The sequence below is a fragment of the Ctenocephalides felis genome, unplaced genomic scaffold (assembly GCF_003426905.1).
Source record: "Ctenocephalides felis isolate EL2017-DRISC unplaced genomic scaffold, ASM342690v1 CF-g0.4_SCAFFOLD_01170, whole genome shotgun sequence".
Classification (NCBI taxonomy): domain Eukaryota; kingdom Metazoa; phylum Arthropoda; class Insecta; order Siphonaptera; family Pulicidae; genus Ctenocephalides; species Ctenocephalides felis.
Window position 1 is genome coordinate 30961509 of NW_020537324.1, and position 21898 is coordinate 30983406.

A 21898-nucleotide genomic window follows, 5' to 3' on the forward strand; every position below is an offset into this window, starting at 1 on the left:
TACATATATATTAGGATAGCCCTAGAATGGATTTAAAAAAAAAATGTTTCCAGGGGCTCAAGTACTTCCAAAATGACAAAAAAAAACGTGAAAGTTCTAGCTCTTAATATTAACTTTAGGATAGTCCGCAATCCAACAAAGTATCTTGTGGAAATAACATGGTTAAAATTCCATTCGCTTTTAGACTTTATAACTAAGTGACAAGTAAATCAAAACTCTGGGAATAACATTGTATTTGCTTATTTTGATCAGGAATAAACAATTAACAACAAAAATTTGATATATCTCATAAAATAAATATTTACTTAAAAAAAGCCAAGAAACTTTGGTTGGAGTGCGCACTATCTTAAAGTTAATATTAAGTCCTAAAACTTTGAGAGACTTCTGTTTAATCCATTTTGAACCTTTTGAGCCCCTGGGAGCAAACAATTCCAAATTATCCATATTGAGGACCACCCTAGTATATATGCATGTACCCTTGTATACTATTAAATTAAATGTTTGACATTTTCTCTACCTCTATAAAAACTATCAATCTTTATATCATAAAATAACTTTTAAATTATGAAGTGTATCACATATCACTCTCGAACTTGTTTCATTTGCCTAAATCTACATCAGGTCACTAAGTATATAGCTATTTGTTGTATTTTGTACTTGGCTATTAAAATTTTTCTAAATAATGTAAGCGTACACAAAACATTGATTTACATTCAGAATATACTTTGCTCAAATATTTAAATAGTTACTCCATAATGTGAATGGTGTGAAATTAATTTAGGCCCAATTTAAATGTTTTGTTACCCTAATTAGGAAATAACTGAGTAATGGAAATTTGGCAGAATCGCTTGATAACAATTCATATCTAATATTTAGTAGACGACTTATAACTATTTCATATGATATACACATTTATAAGTACACGTGCTTAAGAGTACATATATAAACAATTAGTTGATACTAAATTATAAAAAAATATATGGTTATTAAAAAGCACGTTTTTAAATAGCTTTTAGTGTTTATATACAAATTTGTTTGTATATGTATATTTTTGAAGTTGGCCCTTTAGACTTTGAAATAATTTATACCAAGTACAGTTTTTGTAGGAAAGCATTTAAAACAGAATCATCATGATTTTAGTAAATAATAGAAATGCAATTTAGGTTCTTTACAACGATTATGAAATATTAGGCAATAATAACAATTAAGTGCATAAAGCAATTTAGTGCATATTTTTAAATATTAAATATTTTCGTTTTAACATAATTTTAAATTTTTTAAAACTACTCATTTCTTTCTTAAATTAAAACTGAAATAATATTCAGAAATATGCCCACTGATTTTTATGTTTTGGGAAACATGCCAGAAATATTTTTATAGCTATCCCGTATGGAACAACATTCAATCAATATCTCATTTAACTACTAATGATGATTATTATTTATAAAATGAAGAATTTAAATCTTTATAACTTGTTCAGCATATTAAATCAAAAAATCCTTATTGGCATAGTACAAAATTATTCAAAATTATCCAAAAACTTAATAAATTAATAATTTGTCAGAGCTTATCTTTTCTTATGTGATACAGGTTTTACTAAAAGGAATAAACTTGTGAATTAAGATTTACAATTAAAAATTCAGAACTATAATTATAATAATACATTCAGCTATAATCATATTAGATTGTAATATTTTAAATAATATAAAAACATATAGCCACTAAATATAAACCTAATTGCTTTCTTAACACGTGCATTTAACAGTAAAAATAAAAATTAATTATTAGTTAGAACATTTCTTAATATTTAGGTAATTAATAATAACTTAATATATTTTATAACTAATTTTTCTATGAAAAATATATTTACAAAAATAACGAGTAAAAGAAGCCTTGTACGTAAATATAAAATACTTCTTATTCTGTTGAAATTAATGGTTGGAAAATACGTGAACGAATTAGAATTACATTTATTGATTTGTGGAACTTGTGAAAAATTTTACTTCAATTTTAACTTAAAAATTGATTTTTCAACATTAACCGTCTTGCAACAGTAATTGTTTAATTGTTGGATTTTTTGTGAATGAAGAAGTGAACAAACTTGATAAAATTAATAATATTATTAAAATAAATGTATCTTATATTAAATTTAATAATCGAGGAGGTGTTTCCAAGCTTTTTTCTCTACTCGATTCAATAGTTAATTGGTGTGTTGTAAATAAATGCTTTATGATCTTTTCTATCATTATCAAAGCCCCATATTTATATTTTATATACACTTCTGATTACAAATGCCGACCTAAATTTTTAAACAGCTGATTTCCATTCTTATTATTCTGTAACAAAATGTCTTTAAAAACTTAATAGTAAACTTTATATTATAATACGTGCACCTTATATATTAATATGTACAATTATATAGTATTTTTAAACCTATTTCTAATATTAGATAACACAGACTATGACATCGAATTCCATTTACAAATTTTAAACAATATCACGACAATTATTTTCCAGATCTGATATCCAATGTCTTTTAATGCTTTGCGGGTTTAATGAATCTGAATTACGTTGAAAATTATTTTGAAAAAGACTTTTGTAATCTGCTAAACTATCAAGTATATTTATCAATGTAAATTATACATTATAATCACGATTCATGAGCCTTTGGTAATAGAGATTACTGTTAGTAATTTTTACTATACTAATTCATTTTTTTTGTTGATATTTTATATATTTTTGCAAAAAATTAAATTAGATGTTGATTATTAGAAATAAATTCATTTATAGCTAGACATCTAGTGACTATCATTTTTTAATTTACTAGTGTTGAGAAAATCTTCAAACTAACTTTCGTCATAATATTTGAGTGAAAATAGCTGGATGTGAAACTGACTATATTTAATTATTATAAAAATCGCGATTGAAAATTAGTTAATTTTATTAACAATTCAAACAAAGTTGTTGGAATCTACTATCTTTATTTCTATATCAAAAAAAAAATTATTCCACAAATTTTAGTACTTTGTAGTATCGAATTTATGTACTAGGATAGTCACTGATGATCTAGCTATAACGTTCTAATTGATAAAAAAATAAATATCAATAAAATATTTTTAATTCTAATGAAATTGTATAACAAATACATCCTACATTTATAAAAATATATCTCGAAACAAATACAACTACAATAACTATTATTGCAAAATGCAATAACAAATATTAGGGCAAGAAATTCGATTCATATCACCAATATTTTGACTTTTCGTATTTACATTAACAATATATTTAAAATGTACACTGGAAGAATAGTGATATTAAACTTACATTTTTTATATATGGTTATATAGCGTGATTGGAAATTCAAGAAAGCTTTATATAATATTATATAATCTTACTTTATATCTAAAATTTCTAAATCAGCCTGAGGGCAAATATAGCTTGTCGAGAGTAGTGGGTTTTTGTATTGCAAAGAAAATATGATATAAGAAAAAAATTGATTTTTTAATAGAAACAACACAATATTTATAAAAAAAATTAAATAAAGCACTGAATTTATTTTAAAAAGAAAAGTCATTAAAATACCAAAAAATATAGTAAATTGCAAATTATAAAGTGAACGCTCTTTAGAGATTTTTTTTTAAATTTTTGATAATTATTGTTAGATTCAATCTTCATATTCAAGTTTAATTCTTCCGAAATTACTGGACAAATAGTCCCTGAACCGATCATATTTCTTTAAAAAAATATATACACCGATGTCCAGAGGGGCACAAAGGTCCAACTATCACTCCAACTATATGTAAGCTATTTTAAAGGTTATATAAAAAACCGCTAAACCTAACTTAAACATAACATTTTATATTATAAAGAAATTAAATATCGCATATTAAAAATTATATTCAGGCATCGTGAACTAAACAACCGTGCTCAAAAACAAAATACTAGCAACAAAAAAATACTTTTGTTACAAAATTTACAATTTGGTTGTTTATTTTATAGTAATGAGGTCGCTCGATTTATGACAATGCTTTGTTATATATCCTTTGCCCTCTACTTTCAAATATTATTGTCAAAAAAATTACTTCTTTTTGGGATAATGTTGGTGAGCATTTTTACTCGTAGACCTTTAAGTCCCGCTCAACCCTATTTGTTTATGAACAACCATAATCATCATATATCTTAACAATTTTTAAAAATCATCATGCTTGAATAATAAATCGATCTAAAAGAATATATTTGACATTTTGTACAAACAATAATAATTTACTGCATTAATATTTATTATTTTATTTTATCTTATCTTACTATCTTTTCTATTCAACCAATCGATTTTCCAACTTTGATAATGGACTTGAAAATTATTCTTTGTCTACTAGAGGGTTTTCCATTATAATATACTATTTTTATTTTTTATCAAAATAACATTTAATTAATAAATTTTCTGATGAACATTGGTAAGATTGGTAATATAAGAAATAAAACGGAAATTTAAAACAGTTTGCAAAAAGAGATTCAAAATAAAAATATAATTAAATCTAAATTTATAATTGGAAAACGCAGCTATGAGAGTGTCCAATTTTTTTGATGCAAAGAGTTATTCAAACCAGTTCAAAAATTTCAATGTGTCATCAAAATATAATAATAATGATATTTTTCATCAAATCTCATTCACCAGTTTTTAAAATGTAAGATTTTTTGCATTACGAAAACCCACTATACTATTACATGATTCATCTCTCATTACTTTCATTAATAATAGCTCCTAATTGATTGTTGAAATAATTATTGTATTAATTACGTACAGTAATACTGATATATAATAATATACACGAATATATCATTAAATTTAAGTAAACACTTATATTATGCAAGATAAATTTTGAGCATAAAGGTGCTTCTAAAATTAATAATTGCGTTTGCTTAATCGTTTATTATTACACAGGTGTGTTTTCTAAAAACACGATATTAGCAGTGAATTTGATTTTTTAAAAGGCGGGTGTCGTTATCAAAATGGATTGTATAGCGTGAAGATCAATTGAACTATTTTTATTGATTTGCTTATCCATATAAAGCTTAATTGTGTAATGCTTAAATTGAATCTTCTCATAATATCCTATTTATTTTTCATACTACAGAATTTTAATAAAGTGGTGTCTTGCATTTTATAAATAGATTTTTAAAATATATGTGTTTTTAATCTTTAGAATTTATTATATTGAATTGAAAAAGGTTGAAATAAAAAATTAAAAGTTGAGAAATTAAATCTTAATTGATATTTTTCATTATTGTTTTATTGATGTGTTTTTAACACGTTAATCGCCCCGGTATCAGAAATATTTTAAAAATGTATTAAGAAAACTGGAAACACACTATTTTCATGTAACACATATATGGCTGACATAATCTTTAATCAAAACTTTTTTTCTTGATAATCCGTGTCAGTCTTATAAATCTGAAGAAATGTTTAGGGTTTTGTTCCTGATAAACCAAGCTTTCAAAACATACATATATTATTTATGTCAGGCATCTATGATTAACGTGGCTTTTTAACAAATTGCATATGTAAGACATATACGTCTGACATCGTTTATTTTTACTTTTCTCACGTCAGAAACATATGACTGCAATAGCAATTAACGTGTTCAATATTTGTTGCAATATTTGTTGCAAAAAGTAAAAAAAAATGGCAATTCAGTTCTTGAAAGCGTCCAATTTGAGTGACTGAATATATATTTCACTTGTATTAAAGAAATGAAGAAATTGTTAAATTTTTGGGCAGGTCTGTCCAACGGTTTTACTTTTAAATCACATATAGCGATTTGATGTTTAGTAAAATTACCTTTAACCTACCAACTTACCAACAAAAATATCGAAACAAAAACAGCATATTTTTTCAAATACATTTTATGACGTGTTTAATATTATATCATGGATAATATAGTATCGCTATTCATATGATTAATAAATTTTAGCTGGAATACAAAAGAATTGTTTGTTTAGATAAATCGTTCGTTCACTAAAACTAAATTCACTTATTTAATAAATATCTATACAGATTGGAATACAAACTATGTGTACTATTTCAAAAGATGATAAATTTTAATTTCTTAACATGTAGTTAGATTGATTGAATACATGAGTATTATAAGTATTAAGTATTTGGTCTAGTCTACCAAGGTGTAGGATTAAAAGCGATTGTTAAAATGATACTTATTTTGAAAATAAATTCATGTGCTTTATATATGTCGGTGAATATAATATATCTCAAAATGCTTCTAAGGAAACAAAAATTTACATGCTGGTAAGTTGGTATTCGCATCGTTGCTTCAAAATGAACATTTATATAATATGTAATATTATATATAAGATTTAAATAAGTATTAATGAAATTTTACAAGATTTTATTTGTTTAATATATTTCAATTAAAAATAGTTTTTTATATATAATGTCCATGCACATCACACGTCTAAAAAATGCATCTGTAATTTTCTTTAAAAGCTGACAATTGATGAAGTAATTTGGAAAGAAATTTTTTGCATTTTGGGTATTTTTTGTGGAAGAGATTCATTACTTAAAGAAAATAGTTGTTTTCAGTCACTTTCTCATGACAACTGTATAAAATCAATTAAATATTATCAACACGTTATCCACCATATGTATCTGACGCTGTTTTACATGGGCTATGACAGACATATATATCTGACATACGTAATTTGGTAGATCACCTCAATCATAGACGTAAGCGATATAATTGCAGTAAGTTTCGAAAACTTGGCCAGCAAATTCTAAAAATTTCTTGGGTTAAAGCAAACAATAAAATGAAACGAAACATAGTTATATATATAACGGCTCAGAAAATAATAAGACTGACACAGCTTTCCATAGCGAATGTTACCATAGCTAATGTGATTTTTTTAATTATCGTGGCGCTTAACGTGTTAAGTTTTTAAACACACCAGAATATATCGAATTCAATAGAAATAATCAAAATAATTAAAAAATAGTTATTGAGCATAAATGTTATTGTCGAAGTGATAAAATTTACAATTGATGTAATTGCTTATATTCTGCAAACCGTTATCATAACAACAAATATATATTATAACAAATTTCACAACCTACAATTGTCGACGTAAAATATCAACTAAAAACCCTCCTACTTTATTCTGTTTCGATGTTTCCGATCGTTCCTCACATGGCGTCCTCCTGTAATGTGTCAGCCGTCCTCTGCGCCATGCCGTCCATTTCGATATCGTTGACGCCTCGCCTGGGGGACCGGTACAAATACCAGTCGCCGTCGATGCAGACCTTCTCGATGACCATGCTTCATGTCCCGCTCGATCTTATCGTCCGGTTGATGCTGTCGCCGTTGGACGGGCCCGCTGCCGCGGCGTTGCCGCCGCCGAGGTTAGCCGCGGCTGCTACTTGCTATATGAAGGAATACAGAAATTAAAATATTTTTAACAATGATAAATGGATTCAAATATTCGTTAGCCGAATTGTTTTAGTACCTATTACATAACAATTTAATGTAATCTATTGTTCTTTCGTGCTTTATTACTCAACGTAAAAAGCTATCCACAACATGCGGGTGCAATTGTTATTCTGTAATAGTCGAAAATCAATTCTCTCATCGCAAATGTGTTAATTATCTTCCCGTAGGGCAAGTTATAGTAATCGCAAAAAAATCGAAAATGAAAATTTGTATATATTTTTACGTTTCAAAACCTTCTGAACATTTTGTCATACCTTAGAAAAAATGGATGTATGTGTGTGTGTGTGCGTGTATGTATGTGTGTGCGGATACAAATTTTCGTCGACGATTTCGGAAACACGGATGAAGCGATTTGAATAATTCAAAAACCATTTGATTCGTATTGATAAGGAGACGTGCTGATTGGTTTCTGGCAAAGGCAGGTCTGGCCGTTCCGAAGATATGCGGCAAAAAAAGCCAAAAACGGGAACTTAGTTTTTGAGAGAACGAAGCGTCCGAATAATTCAAAAAACACTTTACTTGTGTTGACTAAATAAAGAACTGTTTAAATTTTTGGAAAGGCAGGTGCAACGACTTCGGAGACATGGAGAAAAAAGTAAAAAAAATGAGTCATTTGGCGTTCAAAAATGATCTAATAGACATATGCACATCAAATTATCAGATATTTTATAGAGATTTTAACAATAAGTATAAATTTTGTTTACATTCCTATGGGTTCCGTACCAATGTTTATCCGTTAGACGGCGACGCGTCGATATTTCGTCTCTATGCAGTTAAAGTAGTACGATTGCTTTGAAAAAAAGTTCAGAAATTCCAAAATATTTCAAAATAAATTTTTCTTCGAAAAGTTATTTTTTTTTCAAATAACTCTTTACAACTATCTGGTTATCTTCAGCAAAAGTCAAACTTATCATTGTAAATATGTTTTTTGCTTTTTTTTCAAAATTTTGTCACCTGCCACATAAGCTAGGTGAAAAGGGACAGTTAGTGGGGTGCAAAAAAATTCTCCATTTTATTTTTAATTTTCAAAAGATTTCATAAAATAAAAGCTATATTACTCAGTCAAATCGAGGAGTTCAATTATTAGGTTAAACAACAAAATATAAAATCACAATCTAAGTAAGTATTATATATTATTTATCAACTCTTAGTACTCCATAAATCCTGCTTTGGTAGTTGTTTCTATTTAATTTATCACAATCAGAATTATTGGTTTTTTAAATACTAAAGACCATAAGATAAATATGACTTCTGTCTGAAACACATTTTTATGAGCACATCTATAATATAAAAATGAATCGCAAAATGTGTTGGTAAGCGCATAACTCAACAACGCCTCGACTAATTTGGCCAATTCTTTTTTTAAAATGTTCGTTGAAGTCCAGGATGGTTCTTACGGCGAGAAAAAATCGAATAATTACCGGTAAAACCCTAAAAACAGCTCTTATCTTTTTCACATACAAACGTTTTCTAACTAAAACATAGAATCAATTTGAGCTTTAATTTTTTATATTGCGTAAATAAATAAAGTGAACAAAGAATTTATAAAGGTAAACTGGTTTATCGGTAACATGGTGTATTGATAAACAGGTCGATAGGTAAATTGGTAAGCCAGTAAGTTGATTAGCAAGTTGATAGGTAAATTCGTAGACAAATTGTTGAATAGGTAAGTTGTTGAACAGATAGTAGTAACATTAAACTAAATGGAGCATATACACATCTCTGTTCAACTTTTTAATTTAAACTAAATCACAGCAAAGCGTGAACGGGTACAGCTAGTTTGTCATAAACATCGTACTTTGATATTGAACTTTGTAAGAAGAATTCATTATCAAAGTTACTATTAATATAATTTATCTGATGCATAATAACTTTCTTAATGTATTTTACATTTTTAATTACTGTTATCTTATTTTTTTTAGTGTTAACGACTAGGTGATCCTTTTTACCCCAATTGCATATGAGCTATTCTAAATATTTTATGAAAAAACTGTTGGGTTTAAATTAAAAATAACAAAAGAACTCATAAAATAATTAAATAATTCATACTTAAAAATTATATTTAGGTATCTTAAACTGACCAACCGTGTTTAATAATAAAAAGAGTAACGACAAAAAAGCACTTTCGTTAAAAATTTGATAATGTTTTCTTTTATCTCCTGACTTTGATGTCGCCCGATTTAAAGCTTTGACTGGTTTGTCATAATTTTTTCTTTATTTTAGAATAGTATCGTTGAAAAATGTCACAATTTACTTGTTTTTGAGATAATGATCGTAAACTTTTGTTTTGTAATGGTTGTATCACAAGTCCACTTTCAACTTTTATAACGAAGGGGTTAAATATCACGTATATTATGTTTCATAGAGACATTTTGCAGAAAGTGTTATTAATGAAAGAAATAGCAGTGCATCTCCAAGCAACATTTTATTTTGTTCCTTATAATGGTTATATATTTATTCTCATAATAGGTTTCGATTTCTTTTGTTTTGGTTTGCTTTCAATTGTGGCTATTTATACTTAACCTTTGCCCTTTCTATACTTCATTATCTATTTATAAAAAACTTTTTTTTTCATATTACATTCTCAATATAATACCAGGTCGTATTTGTAATATCGATATATACATACAGATGAATTTATAGATATATATATATATATATATATATATATATATATATATATATATATATATATATATATATATATATATATATATATATATATATATATATACATATATATATATATATATATATATACATACATATATATATATATATATATATATATATATATATATATAATAGGGTGGTCCTTAATATAGACATTTTCGAATTTCCTTGCTCCCAAGTGGTTCCAAATTAGTAAAAATGAATTTTCTAAAAGTTTTAGCTCTTAATATTGAATTTTAGATAGTGCGCAATTGAATCAAACTTCGTATGGAAATAGCATGGAAAAAAATTAAAAATTCAAAAAAAAATGTTTTTAGGTAACAAATGAATTAAAAGTGAAAATTCGTGTCATTTTTTATCGAAAATTGGACGCTCTGCGGAAAATTTTTTCATGCTATTTCCATACAAAACTTTGATTGAATTGCGCTCTATCTAAAAGACAATATTAAAAGCTAAAACTTTCAGAGAATTGTTTTTTGTCAATTTGGAACCATTTGAGCTTTTGGAAGCAAGGAATTAGTGGTTTATAAAACTACTAGATTATAATCAAAATCTGTATCTACAATATACTGATATCTATTTGGGATAAGCTTCTTTGAATTTCTTCTCTATATATTTATGTTTTAAAGGTTTCTGAACTAGAAAATAAAAAAAGGGGCAAAATGATAAGGGAGTTTTTCAGAGAACGGAACGCTCGATTTGAATGATTCGAAAAAATATTGAACTTGTATTGACGAAATGGAATATTGAATACATTTTTGTGAAGGCAAGCTGAGCGGTTTCGGAGATCCAGGAAAAACTTAAAAAAATGCCATTTGGCGGTCGAAAATGATCGTTTAGCATATGCATATCAAATTATCATATATTCCATAGCTAATTCTAATGAGTTCGCGGGTCACTTATAATTACAACAACGAACGCTTTATGCTACTACTTGACATAAGTATAAGTTAATAAAATTTTAAGTATTTTTGTCTCTATACAAAAAACAATTATTTATTCCCTTACCGGTGTCCTAGCGCATACGCCCCTCTGCGCCTCCACTCAGTCGTCTGGCTCCATGCCTATCAGCTCAGCTTGCAGGCGTCCTTTGGTCCTGCAGCAGATTGTCAAGCAGAATATCCTCAGAGCCATTCGAAATTGTGGACTCAGTGTCATTAAGATGATGATTTTCCAAAATGAATTTAAGACACCTACCCACACTATGACGAACTGCATCAAGGGCATTTGAATTCGTCCACCGTTGAAGTATTCGAAAATCTAATAAATCGCAAGAAGAAATAGTTATTCCTTGGATTGTTATATCAATTAATTTTTTTTAATTACTGTATTTGTTACAACTGTTAAAGGATTAACATTTAGTAACAGTAATGAACAATTATATAAATTTAATAAAAAGAGCACAAAATAAAATATAGAATTTTCAATAAAATGATATCCGTAGTATGTTGATTTAATATAAAATAAAAGCAAATAATAATAATAATAAAATTAATAAGTAAAATAAATAAAATTTTTGAATAATAAAAATAATACTAGAAAAACAATAAAGTAGAATGAAAACCAATAAGTGAAAGATAATAATTAATATAACAAAATAACAATATTAGGAATGATGAGATAATAATAATAATATAATAATAAAAATAATAATAATAATAATTCAATTAAATGAATTACGCTATTCAAATTATAACTATTTTATATATTGTATATTGAATATCTTTTTAACTAATTATATATACTTTTTGAAATCGAAATATTAATTAATTAATTAGTAGATGACTTTACAATTGATTGGACAGTCTTTTTAACTTTTCGTAGGGGGAATTATTGTAATTGTCCAAATTTTTGCATTTTTTTGAGAAAACTAAGCATCCGATTTGAATTATTCAAAAAACTTTCTGCTTGTGTTAACGAAACAATTGTTTTTGGAGCAAGAATTTTTTTTTATTTAATTTTTTTTCAAACTTTTTTTTGTATATCGAAAAGGACACGATATCATACACCACTAGTATTTTAATTATTTAGCCAAATATTTTAAGTTGCTTAAAATGAATGTTTATTTCATAACGTACTTTTGTTTCTTATTAGACATGAAAATTTACATTACTAAATGTCTTAACTACACTAATTTATTTGAACTATACTATTTGTCTAAAATATAACTTGCCTTATTGAAACCAGAAGTTTGAATATTAATTATATTTATATTTTAATATATTAAAAACTAAAAATCGTAAATTCTCTCTTGGGAAAGCCAGCACCTCCTAATCGAGATACAAAACTTAACAAATCATGACAAATTGTATAAAGATATAAAATCTAGTAAATCCTATATGCTAATGTATTAACACATCAATCGCCTTAAGATCAGAGAAATGTTCACATGGACCGTGGTAACTTCATTACATAGGTTTGTTAAAAATGCTACAAGAAAACTTAATTATATCAAACAAAATTTTTTCAAATTCCTGGGAACACACTATTTTTATGTCACACAAATATATCATCCTTATAATAAAAATTCGCGACAAGTTGTGTGTCAGTCTTATATGTAAACTAAGAAATTTATGTAAACATTTTTTTTCTGTAAAGCCAAACTTTTGAAACATTTCGGACACCTATGATTGACGCGATCTTCTACCATATATGTCTGAATTGGCTCATGTAGAACTTCTTAGCATCAGACATATATTACTGCCATGGCAATTAATGTGTGAATTAAAAAAATTTATGCAGCCACAGAATCTCTATGCAACTCTCTCTTACCTGTGCAACTATTCCAGACATATTCTAATCTTGGGAATTGTTGCAAAGAGAAGCTTACAAATGTGTGCAATGAATAATTTGGTGAATAACATTATTTTTTAAACTATAGCGTTCTTAGTAAGTTTTATTATTTTATTTTCATTCAAAATGCTGATATAAACAACTTTTTTTGAATAAATAAAATATTTGAATATACATTGCAATCCCCAATTCACAACGAATTATATTTAAACATAAAAATGTGAAAGGTGATATTTTATCTAATGATGGATGATAAATGATATTCATAGCGTGCATATTTATTAAAAATACCATGCAAAATGAAGCAATAAACAATAATTGCTATCTTGTAATATACCAGGTGTTCCAGAACTCAACATCATATCATGAAAAAATTTAGAAAAAAGAACTTATTCCATGTAGTTTGAAAATTATGACCTAAAGACCAACCTAAGATCTTCAGTGAGACTGTGACCATTTTTCGGTTATTGTGGTTATTTCTTACCAATTTTGTACAATTATACTTTGGATTCATAACCATAAATAACATTTCTAGGACCACAGGACCAAATAACGTCAAATAATTTTTAACCTGAACAGAATTTCAAAATAAATTTCTAAACATAGTGCAGTTATATTTAATACAAACATTAACCTATTTGTGCAATTTATATGGTTTTATCCTAGTAGCATAAAATATTCTAATCTATTAATTATATATTTACCTTTACTCCTGCATAAGGCGCCCAACTGAGCCAAAAGCAGAATATCAGAGCAAAGCTCATAATATGACTCGGATTCGACAAGTTCTCTGAAAGCGCCGTCGCGTACTCCTTGTCGTGAATAGGCGCACCACTCTTGATCTTCCTCATCATCGAGAAGATGTAACCATAGTTATAAACTATGCTTATTAGACTCGGGCCTAAGACTAATATCGCCAAAGTGGCCGAATATGCTGCCATGTTGCCCCAGTCTAGCATGCAAACGTAACTTTCTTCATCAAACAAAGGTTTGTTGAAGCCAAGAAGCGGCGGCGAACACAGCATCGCGGCTGATATCCACGTGAAAGCCATCCAGCATTGGCAACGAGTTTTCGTTTGCACCGTTTCGTATCTTAACGGTTTACGTATTGCTAGATATCTGCAATAGAATAGAATGATTTATATATTTTAATTATTTTGATATATGCATATAATTATTAAACTAGTGGGACGCATGGCATCGTGCCTTAAGGCAAATAGCTGGAACTTCCCGTACCAAATATTATTAATTTTTTAAAAACGATTAATATTTTTGAAAAAATTTTACTTCGAAAAAATTAGATTTTTGAGAAACTAGGACTTTGACAGAAAATTACTTTTTTTGGAAAAAAAAAATTTTTATTATATTTTATTTATATATATATATATAATATATACATGTGTATATATATATATACTATATCTATATACATGTTGTATTCTATATACTATGTATATCTATATATTATGTGTATATATATATATATTATATATATCTATATATATATATATGTATATATATATTTGTGTACTATATATCTATATAATATATGTGTATATATCAGACACCCTACATACCTACTTGATATAATGTGTTATATTTCTACCTTACGCCCTATGTATTATCTCTACCTATCTATTGCCTATACCGGGGATTGAACCCGGTTCCTCTGCGTGACAGTCACGCATCTTAACCACTACTCTATCGGGTTTCCCCACTGAAAATATATTATGGAACACACTGTTGTTTCTTTGAGCATTTTCTAATTAATTGAGTAACTAATACTAAGGTGACGCGACAACACACGAAAAAAGACGGTTGATTGTAGCGTTACGGTGGTTGAGTGGTTAAGGTCGTAGCCTGTCACGCGGCGGACCGGGGTTCGATTCCCGGTAAGGGTTAAAATAGTATGTAAGCGAAATTGTAGGCGTAAAATAATAAATGTTAGGCGGTTTAGATATAAGTGTAAGGATTGAGCGTAAACGGTGTGGTGGTAAAGGAACGTACGATATAGTAGTTATAAGGCGTATAACCACGTAAAATGTAATGTTTAGGTATTGGTTTAGGTATAGGTGATACACATACGCGAAAAGAAATTTCTGATATTAGGGGTTATCGTATAAGAATTGCGAATGTTATATAGATTTAATTTATAAATATTCTTTCTTCTAGACAAATATTTAGTTTGCTGGTTAGTTTTTTGACAAAGGCAGGACAAAAGTGCAAGAAATGTCGATTTAGTTTTTGAGTCAACGGAGCATCTGGTTTAAATGATTCAAAAAACATTTTACATTTCTTTACTGAAGGAAGAAGTGATCAAATTTTTGGGCAGGTCCAAGAAAAAAAGTAAAATATTCTCTGTTAAAAATATTAAATATCGGTACGAAAAGTTCTAGCAATTTGCCTTAAGGCACGCCATGCACCTCTAGTTTAGTCTTATATTATAAGAACAAAAAGTTCAAAACCATCGGAATCGAAAGGTGAAAGTTTTTTAGGTAAATTTGATTATCAATCAACTTTATTCATACTAAAATAATTATTAACTAGTAGGGTGGGTATAACCCTACGGGAAGTTAATAAAGATTCTCAACAAAACATTTTTATAACTTTACGGTAAGTTAAAGTAAACATTTTCTAACTCCAAGGTATTAAGGTAAACATTTTCTAACTCTAGGGTAAGTTAAACTAATTGCAAACAATTCGAAAATGAAAATTTTTACATATCTTTACGTTTCAAAGTTTGCTGAACATTTTGGCATACCTCCTAATTAAAAATAATGGATGTATATGTGAATGTGTGTATGTATGTTTGCATGTATGTATGTATGTTCGTATATATGAGCGGATACAATTTTTAACGATATTTCCGAGAGACCGATAAACTGATTTGAATGATTCAAAAAGTAATCGATTCATATTGATGGGAAGACTAAGAATGCTGCATAGTTTTTGGTAAAGGAGGTCTAGCCGTTTCAAAAAGTTGGAAAAAGTGCAAAAAATGGAAATACAGTTTTTCAGAGAACGGAACGTCCGATTTTAATTATTCAAATGAGATTTAACTTGAATTGACGAAATGAAGAGCAGGTTGGCTCTTCTTTTCAAATATTGGGAGAGGATGGAGCAGCGGTTTCGGAGATTCATTAGAATAAGTGAAAGATATGACATTTGGCGGTCAAAAATGATCATTATACATATGAGTATCATGTTTTCATATATATAATAGAGAATTTGATAATAAGTACAAATTTTGTTTGGTATGGGTTCTGTACCAAGATTTTTAACATACGACTGTTAGAGAACGACGCTGTGGTTAGGAAAAAAGTCTAGCAACTTGCCTCAAGGCAAGATGCCATGCACCACTAGTTATTGATATTACGGAAAGAATATACATTAATGTATCATTTTCTCTTACCTGTCCACAGATATCCACATGAATGTGTAAACGCTGACGGACCAGAGCGTGACTTCGAGGTAGCCGACGACTCTGCATATGACGTCGCCGTACATCCAGTGTTGCGTGAGAGCTGGGTAGACGGACAGAGGGACGATGAACATGCCGCAGAGAAGGTCTGCCACGGCCAACGACAACAGGTAGTAGTTTATAACTTCGGCGGGACCTAGGAAAAATTTTGTGTTATCTTATTTGTGATAATAAGATAAGACAATAAAGGAATAGCGGTTTTAATTAGAATATTTTGAAAGTTACACATATAGGGACTAACACCGACACATTTACAACATCCAAATAATTAATAGGTACATTTTTAGAAACGTGTCTGAAAATAAGAATGATGTTATTGTTGTGAATAAAGGTATGCATGTTAGATAATAGCATGATGTGCGTCATGTCATCGTTAAACTACAATTATCGAATTTTTTTGAGAACCAAAAGCCGATGATTATTCGAAGTTTCATTATTTAGTGAAGAAACTGTTAGAGATTTATTTAATATTGATTTATCTTCATAATAGTTTTTTATTTTTTTTAATATTATTTATTATTTACAAAACGTGTTAAATTTTTCCAGCAAAAGAAAACATTATTTGCAACTTTTGTAATAGATTGTAAAATGCAACCTATTATCTGCAGAAAGCATTTTGTCTATGTAGTGCGGACAAAATGACATATATGGTAAGGACGCATTGAGACGGCAATTTTTAAACAAGCAGTTTACAAATAAATCGTTTCATCATCTATGGATGATTAGCACACGAAGCATAAACTTAAAGAGCACAAGTCATATATCGAAACCAATTTTCACCGGGCTCAGAGCGGAAAGGAGAGTTTAGCAACAAATGCAAGGCTATTCTTGTTATCGGTGGATCTTCTGATCCGTTTTTAGTAATTATTTCTTGCATACTTGGAGTAGAAGTTAGAATTACCTTTGACAGGTATTATTTTTTTGGCCTGTAATGCTTGCGAAATAATACTATGTAATTGTGTCCAATGTACAAGTATGTCATTTGTCCAAAATTGAACAAAAATGAATACTTGATCAAACTTTCAATAAACACGTGATTATAATTGCAATGCAATTATTCAAAATCACTAGACTTAAAATAAATTAATTGATTTTAATTGTAATAATATAATACGTGTATCAATAAATTCAATGCGGATTTGCGAGGAGCCTATCCTAGGAGTGAAAGGGGGAGGGGAATCCTAAACTAGTATAAAACCGAGTATTTTATCAGATAAATAAATAAATGTAATGTGCAATATAAAGAGGTCAAAATTAATTTTCAAGGATCGAAATACGTTTGAACTGATTACTATTACAAGACTGTGACAATGACGCTCAACATCTGACAGGTTTGTTTTATGGCTTTCTTCATGTTGTACAGTCGCGGAAACGGTAACAGATCTGGCCAATGTTTAGATAAAGCTACTGTGTCATTTTGTCCATATATGCAATTTTAATCACTATTTCCGATTTTATATTCCTAATACTAATCATTATTTGCCTATACAGTTTCTATTACTATTTCAAGAGAACTTAGTTTTTATAATTTGTATATGCATTTTCCAATTTTCAATTTTTCATCCAAACGTTGAAGTTGTTTTATGCAATGTTTCGAATTAAAGGTATCGATCACAATCAAACTAATCACTAAGAAAAATTTAAAAACTAGCATTTTATTTGTATCTTTGCTGTTATGGTCAATTTTAAAATGTTTACTATCTCTTTACTCATTAATCTCTAGACTAGATTACAGATAGCTATTAGTGAAAATAAATATTGAAATAGACATCACCGTAAAGTATGTTTGGTCGTATTACATTGAAACTTGAAAGCATGACAGGACTAAAGAATAATAATCTACAAACTGCATGCGCATTTTTAATTATTTGAATTTTTAATATTCCTTAGAGTTACTGTTTTATAGTTAATTTTCTTATGTTTGTTTCGTTTTGTAATTTACAATAATATTAATAATCTTTTTTCGTAAACCAATTTTTGCAAATCAATTGATATAAATATTAATATTAACGGTAATAAAAATAAATCTATATTTTTACAACTCTAATAATAGAAATTTTTATTAAAAATTGTACACATCAATTGAATAAAATTATTTTTATTAACGGTTCATTTTATAAATAATGTTTTAAAATTAATGCAAATTAATTATATTGACTTATTAGTACATGCAGGAATTTAAGTAAAATCAATCAACACATTATACCCGTTACAAAATATAATATTACAACACCGAACAACACAAATTCAATTCATTTCCATTCAATCGAATAGATTTTATTCTGTACCTCGGTAATTCATAAAAGTCGCTATTATGACTGCATTCGAAGCAACGATGGCGACTCCCATCGCAAAAATGACCGCCGCCTGTATCAGCACCTCCATCGGCGGCGGATCGGACATTATTCCGGGGCTTTCCGGTTGCGGAGCGGCCGTCGGCGCGCGCTCTCCACCGGCGGCCGCTTCCGGGAAACGGATCGCCACCCATAGCAACGCTAGTATAAACCCGGAGGAAGCTTTTTGTGCATTCATTTTGAGAGCCTATAAAAAAAAAGTTGTTATTACTTTTTGAAGATTTTCAATGATTTCAGTAATCGCAAAAAAATCGAAAATGATTAATTTTATATATCTTTACGTTTCAAAGGTATTTTGGACATTTTGGTATACCTTAGACAAAATGGCTGTATGTGTGTGTGTGTATGTTTGCGGATACAAATTTTCGTCGACGATTTCGTGAACACCGATAAACCGAATGGAATAATTAAAAAAATATTCGATTGGTATTGATAAGAAGACGTGCTGATTAGTTTTTGGCGAAGGCAGGTCTGGCCGTTCCCAAGATACGGGGCAAAAAGTTCCAAAGACAGTAACTCAGTTTTTAAAAGAACGGAGCGTTCGATTTTAATAAATCAAAAAGCATTTTACTTGTTTTGACAAGATAAAAAACTGATTAAACGGTTATGGACTCTCAATAAAAATAAGTTAGGTAAATGACATTTAGCGGTCAAAAATATCAGATATTTTATGGAGACTTTAATAATGTGTACACATTTTGTGCAATTTTTTTGGGTTCCCTACCAAGATTTTTAATTACTGTACGGGAAGTTCCAGCAATTTGCATTAAGGCACGATGCCATGCACCCCACTAGTTTATTAATCTGTTCACATTAGACAAATCACCGTACAAAGGTTACATGTAATATCATTTTTGCATAACAATTATAAGATTCAAATTAGCACTAATCTTGTGGCGGACATAGCTCGAACAGTAGCATGTCCGACTCATACGCCGGAGATCGTTTTTTTGATTCCTGACATATTCTAAAAAATTAATTGTAATAACGAGTTTGTATTGATAGTATAATTGTAATTGAATGCATTAGTATATAAAGTGCGCAAATTTCGAAGAAAAATGAAAAAAAAAACAGTATCAAGCACAAATTTCGACAGAATTAGAAGAAGACGTAATAGTTTTAGTAGTACAAAGAAGAAGATGAATTCAGAAGAGAGTAAAATATCTTAGATTTTAAATATTAAATTAATAATCAGTTACAATTAACCAGTGATAATTAACCATTTAAATTGCAAATTTTGCGAACAAAACATATTGTTAAATTGCAATACATGTAGTAAATTTTAAAACTATGCCGGAAAAACAAATAAATTAAAAAAATACCAACGGTTTAAAAAACCCTTGTACTGATTGAAAAACGCAACATAAGAATTGATTTATGTACGATTTTTTAGACATTAAGAATAAAGTATAAAACTCGATTAGCATGCTATCCATTGTGTAAGAGTTTTAGTTTATAATTTGTATGAATGAAGTTATATATTATAAGTCAATATTTAGTAAAAACGTAAATTTAGTAATCAAAGTTTGAAATTTATGAAAACCGTTCATTTTATCCACTATCTTAACAGCGCAACATATTCTATATATAATTGATAAATTTTTCTTGTCAGGACTCAATTCTGATTATACAAAATTGTATGCACAAATGAAGGCGCCACAGGTAAATGGTTAATGTATTATTTCTAACATGTAACAAAAAAATAACAGCTTTTATTATATATGGCACCTAATATTATATATAATAAAAAAACGATACATATATTACTGAAATTGACAAATCAGTGTTTATTTCTGTTCTGTTAATGATGAATCGTTTATAAACTCAATTATGATAAATGAGGCATTGTAAATGAGTTTACGTAAATTTGGCTCAAATCCAAAACTGTAATAACAAGGTACAAATTACTTCGTATGGTACATATAAATATTTGTAAGGCCATTATCTGGGATATTTGAATAGATATTTGTTATGAAATGGAGTTGGTGATAAATAATAGAAAAATCAGACAAATTATATATAAAACTAAATAATAAAAAATATTGTACTAGCCACAGACATTTTTAAAATAAACACTGATTTTTTAGTAAATGGTGAGCAATCGTAGCATGTAATCGCATTTAGTTTATCTATTTCACATATATACTATTTCCAGAAATATGTCAATTAAAATTCTATTTATCGTTGCTGTATATAATTATTTTACAGTTAATCTCAGCAACTTATAAAATATTTCAGATTAAGTCTATAAATTGGAAAGTCAATTTATCATCACTGGAATTTATAATCGTCATTTATAAAAAGTACCTGCATTCTCATTTTTTTCTCTGTGTGTTTCTGATTTGGAAAAATTTTGACGATATTTGTTGCAAATATGAGATCATTATGGTATTTGAGGCGTTGTTGTTATTGGAAAATGATCCAGAATAAAAGTAAGTACCTTATAAGGTAACTTAAATTTGAATGAAATTTTTATAACTAGTAGAAGTTATGAACACCAATTGATAAGAATTATTCAATCATTATGATATACAAATAGCTAACTAAGCAATAAAATTATATCACATAAGTAAATATTCACAATAAAATTAATTGTCCAATTTTACCTCAGAAACCTTCACGACAAATTTCATTGTTCGATTTCATTGGAGCAATTCTTGATTTGCTGACAACACAGCTTGATTCCGGGGATCTTTCTAATTGATAATGTTTCATTAGGATTGACTTTTGATTGTCTTGTCGTTCCATTGCTGATGTCTATTTCACACCAATATAGGTTTTACTGCAAAGATTAAAAAAACATTAATAAATATTATTGTCAAGATTTTTTTTATAAAAATTTAGATCAGAAATTATTTTAATAAATGTTGATAATAAAATGTAACAATATATGTCCAATTGAATCTTTTCGATTTTATATATATAAAAATATTTAAAAACCCCTTCGCTTACCAGCTAATATCCGAATTTGCGGGCCAAAAACGACACTAAGGTCGGCCGCACGCAGTGGCAAAACAACTTGGCTCGGCGTTCGAAACTGTAACAAATCATAAAATTCCTGTAGTTTGTATATACACGTGCTCGGTACAATTAACTTT

The 21898-nt window shown here is 28.3% G+C and overlaps 2 protein-coding genes across 2 annotated transcripts in view; one reads left to right on the top strand and one right to left on the bottom strand.

Moving 5' to 3' along the window:
• The window catches only part of LOC113367075 (discoidin domain-containing receptor 2-like), a 111100-nt gene extending 94589 nt beyond the window's left edge, over positions 1-16511 (top strand). Inside the window, exon 15 of the mRNA XM_026608704.1 lies at positions 16388-16511. The gene's annotated coding sequence lies outside the window, so the exon portion shown is untranslated. The remainder of the gene's footprint in view (positions 1-16387) is intronic.
• Positions 7175-18831, bottom strand: LOC113368024 (G-protein coupled receptor 52-like). The gene is made up of 5 exons (XM_026609590.1): positions 18735-18831; positions 16378-16582; positions 13670-14084; positions 11181-11432; positions 7175-7432 (listed from the first exon to the last, which is right to left on the bottom strand). Exons 1-4 carry the CDS (start codon positions 18829-18831, stop codon positions 11217-11219), a joined length of 933 nt encoding a protein of 310 aa, XP_026465375.1. The 3' UTR covers positions 7175-7432; positions 11181-11216.
• Positions 18832-21898: the final 3067 nt, after the last annotated feature.